Source organism: Phyllobates terribilis, unplaced genomic scaffold (assembly GCF_046119375.1).
Source record: "Phyllobates terribilis strain yellow unplaced genomic scaffold, ASM4611937v1 Scaffold_7__3_contigs__length_470593459, whole genome shotgun sequence".
Classification (NCBI taxonomy): Eukaryota; Metazoa; Chordata; class Amphibia; order Anura; family Dendrobatidae; genus Phyllobates; species Phyllobates terribilis.
This window is the reverse complement of record NW_027362767.1, coordinates 186,772,007-186,797,070: the sequence shown is the minus strand read 5'-3', so window position 1 is coordinate 186,797,070 and position 25,064 is coordinate 186,772,007. Positions and strand designations below refer to the sequence as shown.

At 53.9% G+C, this 25,064-nt stretch overlaps 1 protein-coding gene across 1 annotated transcript in view; it reads right to left on the bottom strand.

The window, feature by feature from the left end:
- TRMT12 (tRNA methyltransferase 12 homolog) overlaps nt 1–24,052 on the bottom strand; it is a 169,207-nt gene extending 145,155 nt beyond the window's left edge. Inside the window, exons 1-2 of the mRNA XM_073639599.1 lie at nt 23,808–24,052; nt 19,527–19,695 (exon numbers count right to left, since the gene is read on the bottom strand). Of these exons, the coding sequence (XP_073495700.1) occupies nt 19,527–19,695; nt 23,808–23,881 (243 nt within the window). The 5' untranslated portion in view covers nt 23,882–24,052. The remainder of the gene's footprint in view (nt 1–19,526; nt 19,696–23,807) is intronic.
- Between the last annotated feature and the right edge of the window lie 1,012 nt (nt 24,053–25,064).

Below are 25,064 nucleotides of genomic sequence, written 5' to 3'. Positions count from 1 at the left end.
AGCTAGGAGATACAAGGCACCAAGCCTGAGGCCCCAAGCTAGAGGCACTATGAAGCCCTATAAAACACAGAAGAGCTATAAAGTGCCCCGAGTTGCTAGGAAGCCCAGAGGCACGGAGGTGCCATGGGGACCTATGAGGCACGGAGGTGCGACACCCGCTCTGGCACCGCCGCTGCCTACCAATACCACGGCATCCAGCCTAGGACCCCGGCTTTCTGCGCCTCCTCGTTTTGGAGGTGACCCCGTCCTATGTCGGGGCTTTGTGAACCAGTTCACACTGCACTTTGAATTTCTGCCACATCAGTTTCCCTCTGACCGGGCCAAGGTGGCGTTCGTCATGTCTCACCTCACCGGGGAAGCATTGGCATGGCTTAACCCTCTGTGGGAGAGAGGGGATTCCCTGGTGTCCGATCTTCCGGCTTTCCTCACTGCCTTCCGGAAGGTCTTCGATGAACCTGGACGAAGGATTTCTACTGCCTCTTCATTGCTCCGTCTCCGCCAAGGGAGTCTCACCGTGGCCGAGTATGCCATACGGTTCCGTACCCTCGCTTCTGAGCTTGCCTGAGACAACGAGGCCCTGGTGTCCACCTTCTGGGAGGGCCTTTCCAGTCGGATTAAGGAAGAGTTAGCCGGCCGGGACATTCCTACCACCCTGGATGACCTGGTGTCACTAGCAACCCGGATTGACATCCGCTTCCTAGAACGTGCTAAGGAGTCTACCCGGGAGAGAAGATTTCCTCGTCTTGCTCCTGTTTTCCAGAAACTGGCTTCCCAATCAGCAACTCCCCGGGCACGCTCGCCCGAACCTATGCAGATCGACCAGACCAAGATAGTCAAGTCTCACCAAGAAACACGCCGAGCCGAGAGGAGCTGCTTCTACTGTGGTAGTAAGGAGCACCTGATCCGTTCCTGCCCGGTGAAGCCGGGAAACTCCAGTTTCTAGGACCGCTCGGAGAGGTCGTCCTGGGCAAGAGTAAATCCTCTCCGTTCTTGACTTTGTCCATCTCTATCTCCTGTGGAGAGAACAGCTTCTTTGAGACCGCCCACCTGGACTCCAGAGACGCTGGGAATCTCATTTCCTAGTCCCTTGTAAAGAAGTATCAGATTCCTACCAAATCTCTGGCTGAACCATTGGCAGTCGCTTCCGTGGATGGAAGACTCCTTCCGTTTACCATCTTGCTCGTCACAGAGCCCGTAACCCTGCAGGTGGGAATGCTGCACTCAGACAGGATCTCCTTCCATGTGATTTCCGGACTCTCTCACCCTCTTTTGCTAGGTCTACCCTGGCTACAGAGACATGAACCCATTCTGAACTGGCAATCCGGTGAGGTGCTCCGTTGGGGGCAGGATTGCCTTAAGACCTGCCTGGTTCCGGTTCGCCCGGCTCGACCTCCATCTACTCCGACTAATTTACCCGGTCTACCGGCACCTTACTGGTCCTATGCTGATGTCTTCGACAAGAAGGAGGAAGAGACACTGCCACCTCATAGGCCATATGACTGCCCTATCGACCTGATACCCAGTGCCACACCACCCCGTGGGCGTATTTACCCGTTGTCGTTGGTCGAAACCCGGGTCATGTCGGAGTACATCGAAGAAAATCTGGCTAGGGGATTCATCCGGAAATCTTCCTCCCCGGCTGGAGCCAGATTTTTTTTTCGTATAAAAGAAAGACGTTTCACTACGCCCATGTATTGATTATAGAGGGCTCAACCAAATCACTATCAAAAACAAATACCCCCTGCCGCTCATCTCTGAGCTGTTCGACCGCCTTAAAGGTGCGAAGATCTTCACCAAGCTCGATGTTCGTGGGGCGTATAACTTGGTCCGGATCAGCCAAGGAGACGAGTGGAAGACGGCATTCAATACCCGGGACGGTCACTATGAATACCGTGTGATGCCCTTCGGCCTCTGTAATGCTCCCGCCGTCTTCCAAGAATTAGTTAACGACATCTTCCATGACCTCTTATATTCTTGCGTGGCGGTGTACCTGGACGACATCTTGGTCTTCTCTCCAGATCTTCCCACACACCAGAGGGATGTTCGTCAGGTCCTGCTTAGGCTCAGGCAGAATCACCTTTATGTAAAATTTGAGAAGTGCCTCTTCGAGCAGATCTCCCTTCCGTTCCTGGGCTATATTATCTCTAAGACTGGTCTACGGATGGACCCCGAGAAGGTCTCTGCAGTCTTAAAGTGGCCCCGTCCGGAGGGGTTGAAGGCGATTCAGCGATTCCCGGGCTTCGCCAACTATTACTGTCTCTTCATTCCACATTTCTCTTCCCAGACTGCTTCCATCTCTGCACTCACCCGAAAGGGAGCAAATCCTAAGGAATGGCCATCCGAAGCGGAGGAGGCCTTCCTTTCCTTAAAACAAGCCTTCTCTTCCGCCCCTGTACTGCACCATCCAGATAGCAACAAACAGTTCTTTCTGGAGGTTGATGCTTCCTCTTCCGGAGCCGGAGCGGTGCTCACCCAGAAATCTCCATCCGGGAGAATGGTAACCTGCGGCTTCTTCGCCAAGCTCATCTCCTCGTCTGAGCGCAACTACTCCATAGGAGACCGAGAACTGCTAGCCATCAAATTGGCGCTGGAGGAGTGGCGTTACCTGCTCGAGGGGACTCTGCACCCAGTGGTCATCTATACTGACCACAAAAACCTGGCTTATCTACAGAATGCCCAAAGACTCAATCCATGTCAGGCCCGGTGGTCTTTGTTCTTCGCCCGCTTCAACTTTACCCTACATTACCACCCGGCGGACAAGAACGTTAAAGCCGACGCCTTGTCCTTCCTGTAGTCCGATCAAGAGGAGGAGCGTATGCATATCATCGATCCCTCCAAAGTGAGGAATGTGGCCCCCTTGGACCTTTCTCGTCTCCCACCCGGTAAGACGTTTGTAGCGGTTCCGGATCGTAAGAAGGTTCTTCAGTGGGGTCATTCATCCAAACTAGCCGGCCATGCTGGCCAGAAGAAGACCTTCCTGCTCATTACCTGGCATTACTGGTGGCCTACCCTGCACTAGGATGTGGTAGACTTCGTCACGGCCTGTTCGTCCTGTGCTCGCAATAAAGTTTCCAGACATCTTCCAGCCGGCCGTCTCCTGCCTTTTCCCGTACCTGCTGCCCAGTGGCAACACATTGCTATGGACTTTATTACTGACCTCCCCATTTCAGCCGGTTGTATGGTCATTTGGGTGGTCGCTGACCGCTTTTCTAAAATGGCCCACTTCATCCCTCTGCCTGGTCTCCCGTCTGCATCTGTGCTGGCTAAGGATTTCATCCACCACATCTTTCGTCTCCATGGCCTACCCCTCCACATTGTGTCTGATCGAGGGGTCCAGGTCACTTCGCGCTTCTGGAGAGCTACGTGTAAACTGCTGGATGTCAACCTGGATTTCTTCTCTGCTTATCATTCGCAGTCCAAAGGCCAAGTGAAACATATCAATCAGATACGTATCAACCAGCTACCTCCGACACTTCGTCAACGCTCACCATACCGATTGGGTGGAGCTCCTACCATGGGCTGAGTTCTCCTACAACAACCAAGAGAGCGAATCTTCTTCCAAGTCCCCGTTCTTTGTGGTCTACGGTCAACATCCCTGGATTCCGTTTCCCGTTTCCGCTGCTGTGAACAACCCTGCCGCGAAGTCTCTAGTCAGCGAATTTTCTACCATTTGGGAGGACACTAGGTCCGAACTTCTTCAATCCTCCGATCGGATGAAGAAACATGCTGATAAGAGACGTCTGGATCCGCCTCAATTCCATCCGGGAGACAAGGTTTGGCTCTCCTCCAAACATGTTCATCTCAAAATACCCTCCTATAAGTTGGGTCCACGGTTCATCATCCAATTTGAAGTCCTCCAGCGAATGAACCCAGTAGCTTACAAGTTAAAACTCCCGGCCACCTTACAGATTCCCAACTCCTTCCACGTATCTCTCCTCAAACCAGTTGTGCTTAATTATTTTTCCGACAATCCAGGTACCTCCCCAGCTCCGGTCTCCGCTGAGGACGTGTATGAGGTAGAGAACATTCTGGCCACGAAGAGGGTAAGAGGAATAACCTTTTTTTCTGGTGGATTGGAAGGGGTTCGGCCCAGGGGAGAGAACATCCACGCCCCGCTTCTCTTTAAAAAATTTCTTTCAGGCTTAAAAAAAGAGGGGGCGTAAAGGGGGGTACTGTAGTATCGGCGTCTCTGCCCCCTGACAGGCAGAGACTCCGTCCCACTTACCGCCGCGCTCCCTGCCCGGCGTCTTCCGGCGCTCCTGCCTCGGTTGCTGCCGGCACGCGCAGCATCCCGGGCACTGTGCTTAGCGTGCGCGCGCTCCCTGCCTCTTAAAGGGGCTGCACGCGCCGTCCTAAAGGAGTCCCCGGCCAATGGCCGGAGGACCCCTCATATAAAAGGCACCTCCTCCAAAATGGAGGTGCCCGTGCAAGGTTGTAGCTTTGTGTGTTATACTCTGCTTCAGCCCTCAGGTCCCGCTGCTAGCCTGTCTACCAGTCCAGCCCGCCAGCCTGACTACAAGTCCAGCCCGCCAGCTTGTCTATGGGCTCTGCATGCCTGCTTACCTGGAAGCACCTGCCCGTTACCTGCCGAGCCTGCCAGCCCGCTTACCTGGAAGCACCTGCCTGTTACCTGCCGTGCCTGTCAGCCCGCTTACCTAGAAGCACCTGCCGTGCCCACCAGCCAGCCTACCTGGAGGCTCCTACTTGTTACCTGCCGTGTCTGCCAGTCCGTCTGCCCAGATCACCCGTCAGCCTGCCTGCCGGGCTCATCTGCTGTACCGGTCAGTCCCTGTGGGAGTCATTTGCTCTCATACAAGGTCGGTCCCAGAGTAGCACCTGGTCCCTCTGCTCGGTCCTTCCCTGGTCACAGAGTCGATTGAGCCACCATACGATCTTGGTTGGTCCAAGTTGAAACCTAGCTACACCCCTCTGGTCCCTCCTTGCACCGCAGCACAGAGGTTCCACCACCTGGATCCGTAACACAAACACCCTGCTGTCAGTATTGGTGATGGCGCCTGTCGTGGACATTACTGTAGCAGACACTCTGCTGTCAGGATTGGTGATGGCGCCTGTCCTGGACATTACTGTAGCAGACACCCTGCTGTCAGGATTGGTGATGGCGTTTGTCGTGGACATTACTGTAGCAGACACCCTGCTGTCAGGATTGGTGATGGCGCCTGTCGTGGACATTACTGTAGCCGACACCTTGATGTCAGGATTGGTGATGGCGCCTGTCGTGGACATTACTGTAGCAGACACCCTGCTGTCAGTATTGGTGATGGCGCCTGTCCTGGACATTACTGTAGCCGACACCCTGCTGTCAGGATTGGTGATGGCGCCTGTCGTGGTCATTACTGTAGCAGACACCCTGCTGTCAGGATTGGTGATGGCGCCTGTCATGGACATTACTGTAGCCGACACCCTGCTGTCAGGATTGGTGATGGCGCCTGTCCTGGACATTACTGTAGCAGACACCCTGCTGTCAGGATTGGTGATGGCGCCTGTCCTGGACATTACTGTAGCAGACACTCTGCTGTCAGGATTGGTGATGGCGCCTGTCCTGGACATTACTGTAGCAGAGACCCTGCTGTCAGGATTGGTGATGGCGCCTGTCCTGGACATTACTTTAGCCGATACCCTGCTGTCAGGATTGGTGATGGCGCCTGTCGTGGACATTACTGTAGCAGACACTCTGCTGTCAGGATTGGTGATGGCGCCTGTCGTGGACATTACTGTAGCAGACACCCTGCTGTCAGGATTGGTGATGGCGCCTGTCGTGGACATTACTGTAGCCGACACCCTGCTGTCAGGATTGGTGATGGCGCCTGTCCTGGACATTACTGTAGCAGACACCCTGCTGTCAAGATTGGTGATGGCGCCTGTCGTGGTCATTACTGTAGCAGACACCCTGCTGTCAGGATTGGTGATGGCGCCTGTCATGGACATTACTGTAGCAGACACCCTGCTGTCAGGATTGGTGATGGCGCCTGTCGTGGACATTACTGTTGCAGACACCCTGCTGTCAGGATTGGTGATGGCGCTGTCGTGGACATTACTGTAGCCGACACCCTGCTGTCAGGATTGGTGATGGCGCCTGTCCTGGACATTACTGTAGCAGACACCCTGCTGTCAGGATTGGTGATGGCGCCTGTCGTGGACATTACTGTAGCCGACACCCTGCTGTCAGGATTGGTGATGGCGCCTGTCGTGGACATAACTGTAGCAGACACCCTGCTGTCAGGATTGGTGATGGCGCCTGTCGTGGACATTACTGTAGCAGACACCCTGCTGTCAGGATTGGTGATGGCGCCTGTCGTGGACATTACTGTAGCAGACACCCTGCTGTCAGGATTGGTGATGGCGCTGTCGTGGACATTACTGTAGCCGACACCCTGCTGTCAGGATTGGTGATGGCGCCTGTCGTGGTCATTACTGTAGCAGACACCCTGCTGTCAGGATTGGTGATGGTGCCTGTCCTGGACATTACTGTAGCAGACACCCTGCTGTCAGGATTGGTGATGGCGCCTGTCGTGGACATTACTGTAGCCGACACCCTGCTGTCAGGATTGGTGATGGTGCCTGTCGTGGACATTACTGTAGCCGACACCCTGCTGTCAGGATTGGTGATGGTGCCTGTCGTGGACATTACTGTAGCAGACACTCTGCTGTCAGGATTGGTGATGGCGCCTGTCGTGGACATTACTGTAGCAGACACCCTGCTGTCAGGATTGGTGATGGCGCCTGTCGTGGACATTACTGTAGCAGACACCCTGCTGTCAGGATTGGTGATGGCGCCTGTCGTGGACATTACTGTAGCAGACACTCTGCTGTCAGGATTGGTGATGGCGCCTGTCCTGGACATTACTGTAGCAGACACCCTGCTGTCAGGATTGGTGATGGCGTTTGTCGTGGACATTACTGTAGCAGACACCCTGCTGTCAGGATTGGTGATGGCGCCTGTCGTGGACATTACTGTAGCCGACACCTTGATGTCAGGATTGGTGATGGCGCCTGTCGTGGACATTACTGTAGCAGACACCCTGCTGTCAGTATTGGTGATGGCGCCTGTCCTGGACATTACTGTAGCCGACACCCTGCTGTCAGGATTGGTGATGGCGCCTGTCGTGGTCATTACTGTAGCAGACACCCTGCTGTCAGGATTGGTGATGGCGCCTGTCATGGACATTACTGTAGCCGACACCCTGCTGTCAGGATTGGTGATGGCGCCTGTCCTGGACATTACTGTAGCAGACACCCTGCTGTCAGGATTGGTGATGGCGCCTGTCCTGGACATTACTTTAGCCGATACCCTGCTGTCAGGATTGGTGATGGCGCCTGTCGTGGACATTACTGTAGCAGAGACCCTGCTGTCAGGATTGGTGATGGCGCCTGTCCTGGACATTACTTTAGCCGATACCCTGCTGTCAGGATTGGTGATGGCGCCTGTCGTGGACATTACTGTAGCAGACACCCTGCTGTCAAGATTGGTGATGGCGCCTGTCGTGGTCATTACTGTAGCAGACACCCTGCTGTCAGGATTGGTGATGGCGCCTGTCGTGGTCATTACTGTAGCAGACACCCTGCTGTCAAGATTGGTGATGGCGCCTGTCGTGGTCATTACTGTAGCAGACACTCTGCTGTCAGGATTGGTGATGGCGCCTGTCGTGGTCATTACTGTAGCAGACACCCTGCTGTCAAGATTGGTGATGGCGCCTGTCGTGGACATTACTGTAGCAGACACCCTGCTGTCAGTATTGGTGATGGCGCCTGTCGTGGTCATTACTGTAGCAGACACCCTGCTGTCAGGATTGGTGATGGCGCCTGTCATGGACATTACTGTAGCAGACACCCTGCTGTCAGGATTGGTGATGGCGCCTGTCGTGGACATTACTGTAGCAGACACCCTGCTGTCAGGATTGGTGATGGCGCTGTCGTGGACATTACTGTAGCCGACACCCTGCTGTCAGGATTGGTGATGGCGCCTGTCCTGGACATTACTGTAGCAGACACCCTGCTGTCAGGATTGGTGATGGCGCCTGTCGTGGACATTACTGTAGCCGACACCCTGCTGTCAGGATTGGTGATGGCGCCTGTCGTGGACATAACTGTAGCAGACACCCTGCTGTCAGGATTGGTGATGGCGCCTGTCGTGGACATTACTGTAGCAGACACCCTGCTGTCAGGATTGGTGATGGCGCCTGTCGTGGACATTACTGTAGCAGACACCCTGCTGTCAGGATTGGTGATGGCGCTGTCGTGGACATTACTGTAGCCGACACCCTGCTGTCAGGATTGGTGATGGCGCCTGTCGTGGTCATTACTGTAGCAGACACCCTGCTGTCAGGATTGGTAATGGTGCCTGTCCTGGACATTACTGTAGCAGACACCCTGCTGTCAGGATTGGTGATGGCGCCTGTCGTGGACATTACTGTAGCCGACACCCTGCTGTCAGGATTGGTGATGGTGCCTGTCGTGGACATTACTGTAGCCGACACCCTGCTGTCAGGATTGGTGATGGCGCCTGTCGTGGACATTACTGTAGCAGACACCCTGCTGTCAGGATTGGTGATGGCGCCTGTCGTGGACATTACTGTAGCAGACACCCTGCTGTCAGGATTGGTGATGGCGCCTGTCGTGGACATTACTGTAGCAGACACCCTGCTGTCAGGATTGGTGATGGCGCCTGTCGTGGACATTACTGTAGCAGACACCCTGCTGTCAGGATTGGTGATGGCGCCTGTCGTGGACATTACTGTAGCAGACACCCTGCTGTCAGGATTGGTGATGGCGCCTGTCGTGGACATTACTGTAGCAGACACCCTGCTGTCAGGATTGGTGATGGCGCCTGTCCTGGACATTACTGTAGCAGACACCCTGCTGTCAGGATTGGTGATGGCGCCTGTCCTGGACATTACTGTAGCCGACACCCTGCTGTCAGGATTGGTGATGGCGCCTGTCGTGGACATTACTGTAGCAGACACCCTGCTGTCATGATTGGTGATGGCGCCTGTCCTGGACATTACTGTAGCAGACACCCTGCTGTCAGGATTGGTGATGGCGCCTGTCCTGGACATTACTGTAGCAGACACCCTGCTGTCAGGATTGGTGATGGCGCCTGTCCTGGACATTACTGTAGCAGACACCCTGCTGTCAGGATTGGTGATGGCGCCTGTCGTGGACATTACTGTAGCAGACACCCTGCTGTCAGGATTGGTGATGGCGCCTGTCGTGGACATTACTGTAGCCGACACCCTGCTGTCAGGATTGGTGATGGCGCCTGTCGTGGACATTACTTTAGCCGATACCCTGCTGTCAGGATTGGTGATGGCGCCTGTCGTGGACATTACTGTAGCAGACACTCTGCTGTCAGGATTGGTGATGGCGCCTGTCGTGGACATTACTGTAGCAGACACCCTGCTGTCAGGATTGGTGATGGCGCCTGTCGTGGACATTACTGTAGCCGACACCCTGCTGTCAGGATTGGTGATGGCGCCTGTCCTGGACATTACTGTAGCAGACACCCTGCTGTCAAGATTGGTGATGGCGCCTGTCGTGGTCATTACTGTAGCAGACACCCTGCTGTCAGGATTGGTGATGGCGCCTGTCATGGACATTACTGTAGCAGACACCCTGCTGTCAGGATTGGTGATGGCGCCTGTCGTGGACATTACTGTTGCAGACACCCTGCTGTCAGGATTGGTGATGGCGCTGTCGTGGACATTACTGTAGCCGACACCCTGCTGTCAGGATTGGTGATGGCGCCTGTCCTGGACATTACTGTAGCAGACACCCTGCTGTCAGGATTGGTGATGGCGCCTGTCGTGGACATTACTGTAGCCGACACCCTGCTGTCAGGATTGGTGATGGCGCCTGTCGTGGACATAACTGTAGCAGACACCCTGCTGTCAGGATTGGTGATGGCGCCTGTCGTGGACATTACTGTAGCAGACACCCTGCTGTCAGGATTGGTGATGGCGCCTGTCGTGGACATTACTGTAGCAGACACCCTGCTGTCAGGATTGGTGATGGCGCTGTCGTGGACATTACTGTAGCCGACACCCTGCTGTCAGGATTGGTGATGGCGCCTGTCGTGGTCATTACTGTAGCAGACACCCTGCTGTCAGGATTGGTGATGGTGCCTGTCCTGGACATTACTGTAGCAGACACCCTGCTGTCAGGATTGGTGATGGCGCCTGTCGTGGACATTACTGTAGCCGACACCCTGCTGTCAGGATTGGTGATGGTGCCTGTCGTGGACATTACTGTAGCCGACACCCTGCTGTCAGGATTGGTGATGGTGCCTGTCGTGGACATTACTGTAGCAGACACTCTGCTGTCAGGATTGGTGATGGCGCCTGTCGTGGACATTACTGTAGCAGACACCCTGCTGTCAGGATTGGTGATGGCGCCTGTCGTGGACATTACTGTAGCAGACACCCTGCTGTCAGGATTGGTGATGGCGCCTGTCGTGGACATTACTGTAGCAGACACTCTGCTGTCAGGATTGGTGATGGCGCCTGTCCTGGACATTACTGTAGCAGACACCCTGCTGTCAGGATTGGTGATGGCGTTTGTCGTGGACATTACTGTAGCAGACACCCTGCTGTCAGGATTGGTGATGGCGCCTGTCGTGGACATTACTGTAGCCGACACCTTGATGTCAGGATTGGTGATGGCGCCTGTCGTGGACATTACTGTAGCAGACACCCTGCTGTCAGTATTGGTGATGGCGCCTGTCCTGGACATTACTGTAGCCGACACCCTGCTGTCAGGATTGGTGATGGCGCCTGTCGTGGTCATTACTGTAGCAGACACCCTGCTGTCAGGATTGGTGATGGCGCCTGTCATGGACATTACTGTAGCCGACACCCTGCTGTCAGGATTGGTGATGGCGCCTGTCCTGGACATTACTGTAGCAGACACCCTGCTGTCAGGATTGGTGATGGCGCCTGTCCTGGACATTACTTTAGCCGATACCCTGCTGTCAGGATTGGTGATGGCGCCTGTCGTGGACATTACTGTAGCAGACACTCTGCTGTCAGGATTGGTGATGGCGCCTGTCCTGGACATTACTGTAGCAGAGACCCTGCTGTCAGGATTGGTGATGGCGCCTGTCGTGGACATTACTGTAGCCGACACCCTGCTGTCAGGATTGGTGATGGCGCCTGTCGTGGACATTACTGTAGCAGACACCCTGCTGTCAAGATTGGTGATGGCGCCTGTCGTGGTCATTACTGTAGCAGACACCCTGCTGTCAGGATTGGTGATGGCGCCTGTCGTGGTCATTACTGTAGCAGACACCCTGCTGTCAAGATTGGTGATGGCGCCTGTCGTGGTCATTACTGTAGCAGACACTCTGCTGTCAGGATTGGTGATGGCGCCTGTCGTGGTCATTACTGTAGCAGACACCCTGCTGTCAAGATTGGTGATGGCGCCTGTCGTGGACATTACTGTAGCAGACACCCTGCTGTCAGTATTGGTGATGGCGCCTGTCGTGGTCATTACTGTAGCAGACACCCTGCTGTCAGGATTGGTGATGGCGCCTGTCATGGACATTACTGTAGCAGACACCCTGCTGTCAGGATTGGTGATGGCGCCTGTCGTGGACATTACTGTAGCAGACACCCTGCTGTCAGGATTGGTGATGGCGCTGTCGTGGACATTACTGTAGCCGACACCCTGCTGTCAGGATTGGTGATGGCGCCTGTCCTGGACATTACTGTAGCAGACACCCTGCTGTCAGGATTGGTGATGGCGCCTGTCGTGGACATTACTGTAGCCGACACCCTGCTGTCAGGATTGGTGATGGCGCCTGTCGTGGACATAACTGTAGCAGACACCCTGCTGTCAGGATTGGTGATGGCGCCTGTCGTGGACATTACTGTAGCAGACACCCTGCTGTCAGGATTGGTGATGGCGCCTGTCGTGGACATTACTGTAGCAGACACCCTGCTGTCAGGATTGGTGATGGCGCTGTCGTGGACATTACTGTAGCCGACACCCTGCTGTCAGGATTGGTGATGGCGCCTGTCGTGGTCATTACTGTAGCAGACACCCTGCTGTCAGGATTGGTGATGGTGCCTGTCCTGGACATTACTGTAGCAGACACCCTGCTGTCAGGATTGGTGATGGCGCCTGTCGTGGACATTACTGTAGCCGACACCCTGCTGTCAGGATTGGTGATGGTGCCTGTCGTGGACATTACTGTAGCCGACACCCTGCTGTCAGGATTGGTGATGGCGCCTGTCGTGGACATTACTGTAGCAGACACCCTGCTGTCAGGATTGGTGATGGCGCCTGTCGTGGACATTACTGTAGCAGACACCCTGCTGTCAGGATTGGTGATGGCGCCTGTCGTGGACATTACTGTAGCAGACACCCTGCTGTCAGGATTGGTGATGGCGCCTGTCGTGGACATTACTGTAGCAGACACCCTGCTGTCAGGATTGGTGATGGCGCCTGTCGTGGACATTACTGTAGCAGACACCCTGCTGTCAGGATTGGTGATGGCGCCTGTCGTGGACATTACTGTAGCAGACACCCTGCTGTCAGGATTGGTGATGGCGCCTGTCCTGGACATTACTGTAGCAGACACCCTGCTGTCAGGATTGGTGATGGCGCCTGTCCTGGACATTACTGTAGCCGACACCCTGCTGTCAGGATTGGTGATGGCGCCTGTCGTGGACATTACTGTAGCAGACACCCTGCTGTCATGATTGGTGATGGCGCCTGTCCTGGACATTACTGTAGCAGACACCCTGCTGTCAGGATTGGTGATGGCGCCTGTCCTGGACATTACTGTAGCAGACACCCTGCTGTCAGGATTGGTGATGGCGCCTGTCCTGGACATTACTGTAGCAGACACCCTGCTGTCAGGATTGGTGATGGCGCTTGTCCTGGACATTACTGTAGCAGACACTCTGCTGTCAGGATTGGTGATGGCGCCTGTCGTGGACATTACTGTAGCAGATACCCTGCTGTCAGGATTGGTGATGGCGCCTGTCCTGGACATTACTGTAGCAGACACCCTGCTGTCAGGATTGGTGATGGCGCCTGTCGTGGACATTACTGTAGCAGACACCCTGCTGTCAGGATTGGTGATGGCGCCTGTCGTGGACATTACTGTAGCAGACACCCTGCTGTCAGGATTGGTGATGGCGCCTGTCCTGGACATTACTGTAGCAGACACTCTGCTGTCAGGATTGGTGATGGCGCCTGTCGTGGACATTACTGTAGCAGATACCCTGCTGTCAGGATTGGTGATGGCGCCTGTCCTGGACATTACTGTAGCAGACACTCTGCTGTCAGGATTGGTGATGGCGCCTGTCGTGGACATTACTGTAGCAGACACCCTGCTGTCAGGATTGGTGATGGCGCCTGTCGTGGACATTACTGTAGCAGACACCCTGCTGTCAGGATTGGTGATGGCGCCTGTCGTGGACATTACTGTAGCAGACACCCTGCTGTCAGGATTGGTGATGGCGCCTGTCGTGGACATTACTGCAGCCGACACCCTGCTGTCAGGATTGGTGATGGCGCCTGTCGTGGACATTACTGTAGCAGACACCCTGCTGTCAGGATTGGTGATGGCGCCTGTCGTGGACATTACTGTAGCAGACACTCTGCTGTCAGGATTGGTGATGGCGCCTGTCGTGGACATTACTGTAGCAGACACCCTGCTGTCAGGATTGGTGATGGCGCCTGTCGTGGACATTACTGTAGCAGACACCCTGCTGTCAGGATTGGTGATGGCGCCTGTCCTGGACATTACTGTAGCAGACACCCTGCTGTCAGGATTGGTGATGGCGCCTGTCCTGGACATTACTGTAGCAGACACCCTGCTGTCAGGATTGGTGATGGCGCCTGTCCTGGACATTACTGTAGCAGACACTCTGCTGTCAGGATTGGTGATGGCGCCTGTCCTGGACATTACTGTAGCAGACACTCTGCTGTCAGGATTGGTGATGGCGCCTGTCGTGGACATTACTGTAGCAGATACCCTGCTGTCAGGATTGGTGATGGCGCCTGTCCTGGACATTACTGTAGCAGACACTCTGCTGTCAGGATTGGTGATGGCGCCTGTCGTGGACATTACTGTAGCAGACACCCTGCTGTCAGGATTGGTGATGGCGCCTGTCGTGGACATTACTGTAGCCGACACCCTGCTGTCAGGATTGGTGATGGCGCCTGTCCTGGACATTACTGTAGCAGACACCCTGCTGTCAGTATTGGTGATGGTGCCTGTCCTGGACATTACTGTAGCAGACACCCTGCTGTCAGGATTGGTGATGGTGCCTGTTCTGGACATTACGGTAGCCGATACCCTGCTGTCAGGATTGGTGATGGCGCCTGTTGTGGACATTACTGTAGCAGACACCCTGCTGTCAGGATTGGTGATGGCGCCTGTCGTGGACATTACTGTAGCAGACACCCTGCTGTCAGGATTGGTGATGGCGCCTGTCGTGGACATTACTGTAGCAGACACCCTGCTGTCAGGATTGGTGATGGCGCCTGTCGTGGACATTACTGTAGCAGACACCCTGCTGTCAGGATTGGTGATGGCGCCTGTCGTGCACATTACTGTAGCAGACACCCTGCTGTCAGGATTGGTGATGGCGCCTGTCGTGGACATTACTGTAGCAGACACCCTGCTGTCAGGATTGGTGATGGCGCCTGTCGTGGACATTACTGTAGCAGACACCCTGCTGTCAGGATTGGTGATGGCGCCTGTCGTGGACATTACTGTAGCAGACACCCTGCTGTCAGGATTGGTGATGGCGCCTGTACTGGATATTACTGTAGCAGACACCCTGCTGTCAGGATTGGTGATGGCGCCTGTCCTGGACATTACTGTAGCAGACACCCTGCTGTCAGGATTGGTGATGGCGCCTGTCCTGGACATTACTGTAGCAGACACCCTGCTGTCAGGATTGGTGATGGCGCCTGTCCTGGACATTACTGTAGCAGACACCCTGCTGTCAGGATTGGTGATGGCGCCTGTACTGGACATTACTGTAGCAGACACCCTGCTGTCAGGATTGGTGATGGCGCCTGTCCTGGACATTACTGTAGCAGACACCCTGCTGTCAGAATTGGTGATGGCGCCTGTGCTGGACATTACTGTAGCAGACACCCTGCTGTCAGGATTGGTGATGGCGCCTGTCGTGGACATTACTGTAGCAGACACCCTGCTGTCAGGATTGGTGATGGCGCCTGTCGTGGACATTACTGTAGCAGACACCCTGCTGTCAGGATTGGTGATGGCGCCTGTCGTGGACATTACTGTAGCAGACACCCTGCTGTCAGGATTGGTGATGGCGCCTGTCATGGACATTACTGTAGCAGACACCCTGCTGTCAGGATTGGTGATGGCGCCTGTCCTGGACATTACTGTAGCAGACACCCTGCTGTCAGGATTGGTGATGGCGCCTGTCCTGGACATTACTGTAGCAGACACCCTGCTGTCAGGATTGGTGATGGTGCCTGTCCTGGACATTACTGTAGCAGACACCCTGCTGTCAGGATTGGTGATGGTGCCTGTCGTGGACATTACTGTAGCAGACACCCTGCTGTCAGGATTGGTGATGGTGCCTGTCGTGGACATTACTGTAGCAGACACCCTGCTGTCAGGATTGGTGATGGCGCCTGTCGTGGACATTACTGTAGCAGACACCCTGCTGTCAGGATTGGTGATGGCGCCTGTCGTGGACATTACTGTAGCAGACACCCTGCTGTCAGGATTGGTGATGGCGCCTGTCCTGGACATTACTGTAGCAGACACCCTGCTGTCAGGATTGGTGATGGCGCCTGTCGTGGACATTACTGTAGCAGACACCCTGCTGTCAGGATTGGTGATGGCGCCTGTCGTGGACATTACTGTAGCAGACACCCTGCTGTCAGGATTGGTGATGGCGCCTGTCGTGGACATTACTGTAGCAGACACCCTGCTGTCAGGATTGGTGATGGCGCCTGTCGTGGACATTACTGTAGCAGACACCCTGCTGTCAGGATTGGTGATGGCGCCTGTCCTGGACATTACTGTAGCAGACACCCTGCTGTCAGGATTGGTGATGGCGCCTGTCGTGGACATTACTGTAGCCGACACCCTGCTGTCAGGATTGGTGATGGCGCCTGTCCTGGACATTACTGTAGCAGACACCCTGCTGTCAGGATTGGTGATGGCGCCTGTCCTGGACATTACTGTAGCAGACACCCTGCTGTCAGGATTGGTGATGGCGCCTGTCGTGGACATTACTGTAGCAGACACCCTGATAGAACACAGACCCATTATAGTCTATGGGGCCATTCACATTTCAGTTTTGTCAGACTCCTACTTGAACAGCAGAGCTGATGGGGTCTGCGAGGACCAGCAGCCCCTGCTCCCTAATGGCGATCCTATGATTGCGGTGTTTGTCAGCTCTTCCTATACTGTATAGACAACACTTATTCCTATATACTGCCATCAGGAAGGCAGAGATGGAAATAAAACTTTCACCCTTTGGAACTCCCCTATTTCATCAGTATCATCCATGTTAAACTAAAGCTATGGTCAGGGATTCCTCAGGCAGAATTGCAGCAGACAACCTCTGTACTGTAAGATCTATGAGACAGGAGGATTCCCACTGAACCAAATGACAAACTCCGCTCTGCACCTGTATAATGCCGACCTTACTGACGCACCAGATCCTGATACAACATGGCCTCATTATACTGAATGACTGGTCTGAGAAGACGGGATACAGGAACAGGGAAAAGGAGCAGAGCGGAGTCAAGCAGCGTCAGCACGCAGGGCGGCATGGCAGAGCACAGCAGAGCGGCATGAGCAGGCAGAGCACAGCAGCATGAGCAGGCAGAGCAGAGCGGCGTGAGCAGGCAGGGCAGCATGGCATGAGCAGGCAGAGCAGAGCGGCGAGAGCAGGCAGAGCAGAGCGGCGTGAGCAGGCAGAGCAGAGCGGCGTGAGCAGGCAGAGCACAGCGGCGTGAGCAGGCAGAGCACAGCGGCGTGAGCAGGCAGAGCACAGCGGCGTGAGCAGGCAGGGCGGCATGGCATGAGCAGGCAGAGCACAGCGGCGTGAGCAGGCAGAGCACAGCGGCGTGAGCAGGCAGAGCACAGCGGCGTGAGCAGGCAGAGCACAGCGGCGTGAGCAGGCAGAGCACAGCGGCGTGAGCAGGCAGAGCACAGCGGCGTGAGCAGGCAGGGCGGCATGGCATGAGCAGGCAGAGCAGAGCGGCGTGAGCAGGCAGAGCAGAGCGGCGTGAGCAGGCAGAGCAGAGCGGCGTGAGCAGGCAGAGCAGAGCGGCGTGAGCAGGCAGGGCGGCATGGCATGAGCAGGCAGAGCAGAGCGGCGTGAGCAGGCAGAGCAGAGCGGCGTGACATTACCGCCCTCCCGATAGCATCGGGCCTCCATCTAGTAAGGACATAAGCCGCATGTTTTTTCTCCACATCTGTACGAGCCTTTCAGAGAGCCAGATAGTAGTTGCTACTGCCCCAGTGTTGTGTGATCGTTGGGAGACACCATATTGCCTATAGTGGTTTCCCTTTTAGCCACAAATTTACAACCTCCTTCCAAGATATTCCTCACATTTTAATCCGTACACAAAATAGGTAAAGTCCTCCTGACAATATCTATTATCTGGTGATAACCTGTGCTATAGTTTGTGGAGAAAATGAAAGTATTTTTTGAGAGTTTAATATTATTTTGCATTGTATCCTGTGTCAAATATTCCTCTCTAGTTTTAATATTCGCTTTCGTTTCAACCCCATTTAGTATTTGAGATGAATACCCCCTCTTTCCGAAGCGAGTGAGTGCGGAGGAGGACTTTTTCAATCCTGATAATCGAGCCCGATTAAGGAAGGCTGCAGATGTTTTCTCCATGGCCAGCAAGGATAATCCTGCAACTCAGAATGATATTAAGGATCCGTTGAAAAATCTGGAGAAACTAATGACACAAACTGAAAATAAGATGGGACTTCATAACACGAGTGTCCCACGGCGATCCGATCACCCGGCAGCACTCTATACAATGACAGCAGCACGATTGCTTCCGGCAGTGTATAGCACTGCACTGCCAGAACAGAGGTCACTGGAGTTCAATCACGCAACACTGCTGGAGTAAGTGAGGTCACCGGAGCTCTCAGCTGATCATCAGATGATTGAACAACAGTGACCTCAGTCCCAGCAGCTCAGCGCTATACACTGACAGGAGTGATAATACTCCTGTCAGTGTATACAGTGTTGTCCTCTACAACAGTGACACCAGTGATTGCTGGAGTAACTGCTGTAGAAGTGACCCGGATCGTCGTGGGACACTCTGGATTATGTCATCATGGCAGACAGGTCAGGGATATGGTTGTTTTTTTTTTTTTTTTTTTTTTTACAAGTGACAATGGCTTCAGCGAATGGGCGTTATGTGAGTATATAGTGTTTTTTATTCCTAAAAATTATTAAAAATGTGTGAAATTTTATTTCACATAAAAGACTTTATTCTGGCCGTGTCTTTCAAAAACTTTACTACGGGGTTAGTAATAGAAGCCTCTCCATTACTAACCTGGGCTTCATGTCAGCTGCCAATACAAGGCTGACATGAACCCCAACTATATTACCCCACTCGCCACCACACCAGGGCAAGTGGGAAGAGCCGATGCTAAGCGACACAGATTTGGCGTATTTTATGGATGCATCATTTCTGGGGCGGCTGAGAGCTGATACTATTAGCCTCAGAGGAGGCCAGGATCCACGGCCCCTTCCCTGGCTATCAATATCAGCCCACAGCTGTCTGCCTAGCCTTTGCTGGTTAAATTTTATAGGAGTCCTTACGTCAATTATTTTCTGGGGGCCCCCTGTAATCTAGACAGTAAGGGATAAGCAAACAGCTGTGAGTTGTTATTAATAGCCATGGAACATCTTTGGCTAATGTCCCCTTCCCTGGCTAGTAATATCAGCCTCCAGCAGTCTGCTATCCCTCTGCTGGTTATGAAAATGACAAAGGGGCCATGCAATTTTTGAAATTTAATTCTTCATTTTCTTTCATTTATAAGAAATCCCACGCCCACTGTGCTAGTTTCTGATGCTGCGTAAACTCACCCGAAGAATGTCAATTTCTGTAGCGGAGACGAAACCTTGCAGAAATTTCTGCAATCAAATACTGAACGTGCACACATACCCTAATTATTACAACCATTTCTGCTTTTTCTATGAGGAGTCTGGCTGTGTATGGCAGCCGCCTCCCTGCTTCTGCACAATCTAGTTGAGATTCTTACACTGTAATGACATTTTAGAACATCATTGCAGAGTCAAATGTGGACCATCTAGGTGGTCTTAAGGGGGGTCTGCAAGTAGTTAATGTTAACTTGTGCACCATTACATTCTGCCAATGCTTTTCAGTTAGTCTCTATAGCCATCAGTTTAAGGGAAACTTATAATGGGGTAAACAAAGAATAGTTTCGATGTAATGAAAAAAAAAAAAACACAATGTTTTTGTTTTCACCGTTTTTTTTTTTTTTTATATTGGAAACTGATACTTACAGTTATTAAAGTTTTAATGCAGGTGCTTCCAGGGGCTACATTGTTCAAGAGATTTTCTTGTACAGATTCACTAAGTTTTTCTTCAAGAACTGGAAGAGCGACCATACCATCAAGAAATTTCTGTGCACAATAACGACCATCTAGAATGTCTGCCTTCTCCAAATACTCTCTGTAATAAAAGAGAGAAATGACTGAGAACTAAGAAAATAACCAATACTAGCAGACAGGGGGAAGCTGGGGGGTGCACCCCAATAGTGGCTACAGGAGAACCTCAGGAGATGAGGTCACTTTCCCGTCTTTTCCATTTTGCTTAGATGGACATGACGACTTCCCCAGCCAGGTCTCGTCTGCAGAGATTATAGCAAACACACCTGACTTCTCACATTTCCTGCACCGTCTCCATCTATTCCCAACCTGCACAAACTCCTCATCCTGCTGTCACCCCAATACTGAGCCGCTGCTGCCATATATGTCCCTCCCTATTACTGCACCTGCTGTGTGGTACAAAACCAGTGCTCCTCTTACTGCCCCACATAATAATGCCCACCACTGTGCCCCCACATAATAATGCCACCACTGTGCCCCCACATAATAATGCCCACCACTGTGCCCCCACATAATAATGCCCACCACTGTGCCCCCACATAATAATGCCCACCACTGTGCCCCCACATAATAATGCCACCACTGTGCCCCCACATAATAATGCCCACCACTGTGCCCCCACATAATAATGCCCACCACTGTGCCCCCACATAATAATGCCCACCACTGTGCCCCCACATAATAATGTCCACCACTGTGCCCCCACATTATAATGTCCACCACTGTGCCCCCACATTATAATGCCCACCACTGTGCCCCCACATTATAATGCCCACCACTGTGCCCCCACATTATAATGCCCACCACTGTGCCCCCACATTATAATGCCCACCACTGTGCCCCCACATTATAATGCCCACCACTGTGCCCCCACATTATAATGCCCACCACTGTGCCCCCACATAATAATACCCACCACTGTGCCCCCACATAATAATGCCCACCACTGTGCCCCCACATAATAATGCCACCACTGTGCCCCCACATAATGCCACCACTGTGCCCCCACATAATAATGCCCACCACTGTGCCCCCACATAATAATGCCCACCACAGTATGACGGGCCCACACTCTCCCCTACACACAGTATGACGGGCCCACACTCTCCCCTACACACAGTATGACGGGCCCACACTCTCCCCTACACACAGTATGACGGGCCCACACTCTCCCCTACACACAGTATGACGGGCCCACACTCTCCCCTACACACAGTATGACGGGCCCACACTCTCCCCTACACACAGTATGACGGGCCCACACTCTCCCCTACACACAGTATGACGGGCCCACACTCTCCCCTACACACAGTATGACGGGCCCACACTCCCCCCTACACACAGTATGATGGGCCCACACTCTCACCTGTACAAAGTATGATGTCACCCTATGAGGCACTCACATGACCTCCACATCTCTACAAGTGTCACACTGAGGCATGTACGTGACCTCCACATCTGGGAGTAAATGGTGCTGCTCTCTGACATCCAACGTCAGTAAATGATGCTGCCCTCTGACACCCGTCAGGATAAGTGTGACGCTAGTGGTCACTGCCTGCATCTGCAACTATCGTAAGGCCAGATAGCAAAATGTATGTAGCCCTTAATATCTGAAATTGTAAAATATGGAACATATGTGACAGGCAGAAGTAGTGCTGTTGCAGAGTGTGACAGGCAGAAGTAGTGCTGTTGCAGAGTGTGACAGGCAGAAGTAGTGCTGTTGCCGAGGTGACAGGCAGAAGTAGTGCTGTTGCAGAGGTGACAGGCAGAAGTAGTGCTGTTGCAGAGTGTGACATGCAGAAGTAGTGCTGTTGCAGAGTGTGACATGCAGAAGTAGTGCTGTTGCAGAGTGTGACATGCAGAAGTAGTGCTGTTGCAGAGTGTGACATGCAGAAGTAGTGCTGTTGCAGAGTGTGACATGCAGAAGTAGTGCTGTTGCAGAGTGTGACATGCAGAAGTAGTGCTGTTGCAGAGTGTGACATGCAGAAGTAGTGCTGTTGCAGAGTGTGACATGCAGAAGTAGTGCTGTTGCAGAGTGTGACATGCAGAAGTAGTGCTGTTGCAGAGTGTGACATGCAGAAGTAGTGCTGTTGCAGAGTGTGACAGGCAGAAGTAGTGCTGTTGCAGAGTGTGACAGGCAGAAGTAGTGCTGTTGCAGAGTGTGACAGGCAGAAGTAGTGCTGTTGCAGAGTGTGACATGCAGAAGTAGTGCTGTTGCAGAGTGTGACATGCAGAAGTAGTGCTGTTGCAGAGTGTGACAGGCAGAAGTAGTGCTGTTACTTTAAAAGCATTCAGCAACTATTAGAAGTAACACAAGCACAGGAGACAGGAAGTGTTGTGCTCCAGAAGAATCCAGTAACTAGAGGGGTTAACACAGTCACAGGAGAAGGGGAGTGTTTTGACAGAGCCCCAGGGGGATTGTGGGGAAGTTGTTTACTGTCGGGCTGGAGCCCAAGAGAAAGGTGGTGTGTGTGTTCTGTATCTCACAGAAGCGCCCCTGCAAGTGAAAAGGATCCAAGTCAGGAGTGAAGCTAAGCACAGGTCAGGTAGAGTTCCTGAACTAGCAGTGCAGAGTATTGTCAGGCAGAAAGATAAGGACTGGAAGTCACAGGGATCATCTCCTTCAGCAAACCTTCTCCCCCTCCTCCATCTCACTGTGCTGTAAAGAATGCGGTGTTCATTAATGTGCCTTTGCATTAGAACTGTGCTGTCCTGTACTACTGGGAAGACTGTGAACTGCTGTGCTGCTAAGGAAACTGTACTGTTTGTCACTGGTGCCTGTTGCTCATAAGACTTAACTTGCACTGGCTGTGCGGCTTCTTATTAAATGCTACTGTTCTACCGTTTATGAGGACTCTTTTCAGGTGTGTCTGGTCAGCAAGTGAAGCAACTAGGTGTCTGTGCCTGAGGGTCAATACACCTGTGTGCCTGAGAGAAGCTGCAGCACATGGTCTATGGTCGCCCTGAGTAACGGTTTCCCCAGGATTCTAAAGAATTCATGTAACCTGTCTCGCCTCTATCTGAACCTAGCGGCGTGCACGTAACATATGTTTTAATTTTTTCATATTTAACTTTGAAAGAAATAAAAATTGTGCAAAAATATAAAGTTGTATTAATTTTCATAAAAAAAAACAAACAAATAATATAGCCAACAAACGACCATCGACAGGCAAATCCACACAGATTGCTGTCACTTAAAACTGCTGGCTGGATTGTGTAAATCTATTTTGTGCTTTCACTACATCTGCTTGTCAGAGGGAAGAGAACGCAGAAAGTGTATAGCTGCCGGTGATCAGCTGCAGCGCTCACGTGGGAGAACAACGCAGGAGGAGAGGAGTCTGCATCCTACAAGCGAACAACTTACTGTACTGACAAGGTCTCAAAACTGGACGAGCCCGGCGACCCCGGACGAGCCACGCGACCCCTGTGACCTTGAACGAGCCCGGCGACCCCAGACGAGCCCCGCGACCCCTGTCACCTCGGACGAGACCGGCGAACACGGACGAGCCCTGCAACCCCGGATGAGACAGGCGAACCCTGACGAGACCAGTGAACCCGGATGAGCCCCGCTACCCCTGACGAGCCCGGCGACCCCGGACGAGCCCCGCAACCCCGGACGAGCCCCGCAACCCCTGTGACCCCGGACGAGCCCCGCGACCCCTGTGAACTCGGACGAGCCCGACGAACCCAGATGAGTCCCGCGACCCCTGTGACCTCGGACGAGCCCGGCGAACCCAGATGAGTCCCGCGACCTCGGACGAGCCCCGCGACCCCAGACGAGCCCCACGACCCCAGACGAGCCCCACAACCCCTGTGACCTCGGACGACACCGGCCAACTCAGACGAGCCCCATAACCCCAGACAAGCCCCGCAACTCCGGACGAGACCAGCGAACCCGGAGGAGACCCGCGACCCCTGACGAGACCGATGAACCCGGATGAGCCCCGCGACCCCTGACGAGACCTGCGACCTCGGACGAGACCGGCGAACCCAGACAAGCCCCGCAACCCCAGACAAGCCCCGCAACCCGGACGAGACCGGTGAACCCTACGACCCCAGACGAGTAATGTCAGGGGTTCACCACTTTGCTATTACTGCACTGAGAGGACGAGTATGGAAGCCGTGCTCCACCGATCGCCCCACATCCAACACCTCAGAATTGATTCTACTTGTTACCTGTATGTTTGTGAAAAAGCAGCTTCTGTAAGAACAACAGGAACCGAAGGCACAGGACTGCCCCCCAACTCCATGAGAAGCCTTCAATCCCAGCGGTGACACCGGGGTCAGAGGAGACCAGAGAGGCTGCGAGGTCAGAGGAGACCAGAGAGGCTGCGAGGTCAGAGGAGACCAGAGAGGCTGCGAGGTCAGAGGAGACCAGAGAGGCTGCGAGGTCAGAGGTGACCAGAGAGGCTGCGAGGTCAGAGGTGACCAGAGAGGCTGCGAGGTCAGAGGAGACCAGAGAGGCTACGAGGTCAGAGGAGACCAGGGAGGCTGCGAGGTCAGAGGAGACCAGAGAGGCTGCGAGGTCAGAGGAGACCAGAGAGGCTGCGAGGTCAGAGGTGACCAGAGAGGCTGCGAGGTCAGAGGAGACCAGGGAGGCTGCGAGGTCAGAGGAGACCAGGGAGGCTGCGAGGTCAGAGGAGACCAGGGAGGCTGCGAGGTCAGAGGTGACCAGGGAGGCTGCAAGGTCAGAGGTGACCAGAGAGGCTGCAAGGTCAGAGGTGACCAGAGAGGCTGAGAGGTCAGAGGAGACCAGAGAGGCTGCGAGGTCAGAGGAGACCAGAGAGGCTGCGAGGTCAGAGGAGACCAGAGAGGCTGCGAGGTCAGAGGAGACCAGAGAGGCTGCGAGGTCAGAGGAGACCAGAGAGGCTGCGAGGTCAGAGGTGACCAGAGAGGCTGCGAGGTCAGAGGAGACCAGAGAGGCTGCGAGGTCAGAGGAGACCAGAGAGGCTGCGAGGTCAGAGGAGACCAGAGAGGCTGCGAGGTCAGAGGAGACCAGAGAGGCTGCGAGGTCAGATGTGACCAGAGAGGCTGCGAGGTCAGAGGAGACCAGAGAGGCTGCGAGGTCAGAGGAGACCAGAGAAGCTGCGAGGTCAGAGGTGACCAGAGAAGCTGCGAGGCCAGAGGTGACCAGAGAAGCTGCGAGGTCAGAGGTGACCAGAGAGGCTGCGAGGTCAGAGGTGACCAGAGAGGCTGCGAGGTCAGAGGTGACCAGAGAAGCTGCGAGGTCAGAGGTGACCAGAGAGGCTGCGAGGTCAGAGGAGACCAGAGAGGCTGCGAGGTCAGAGGTGACCAGAGAGGCTGCGAGGCCAGAGGTGACCAGAGAAGCTGCGAGGTCAGAGGAGACCAGAGAGGCTGCGAGGTCAGAGGTGACCAGAGAGGCTGCGAGGCCAGAGGTGACCAGAGAGGCTGCGAGGTCAGAGGTGACCAGAG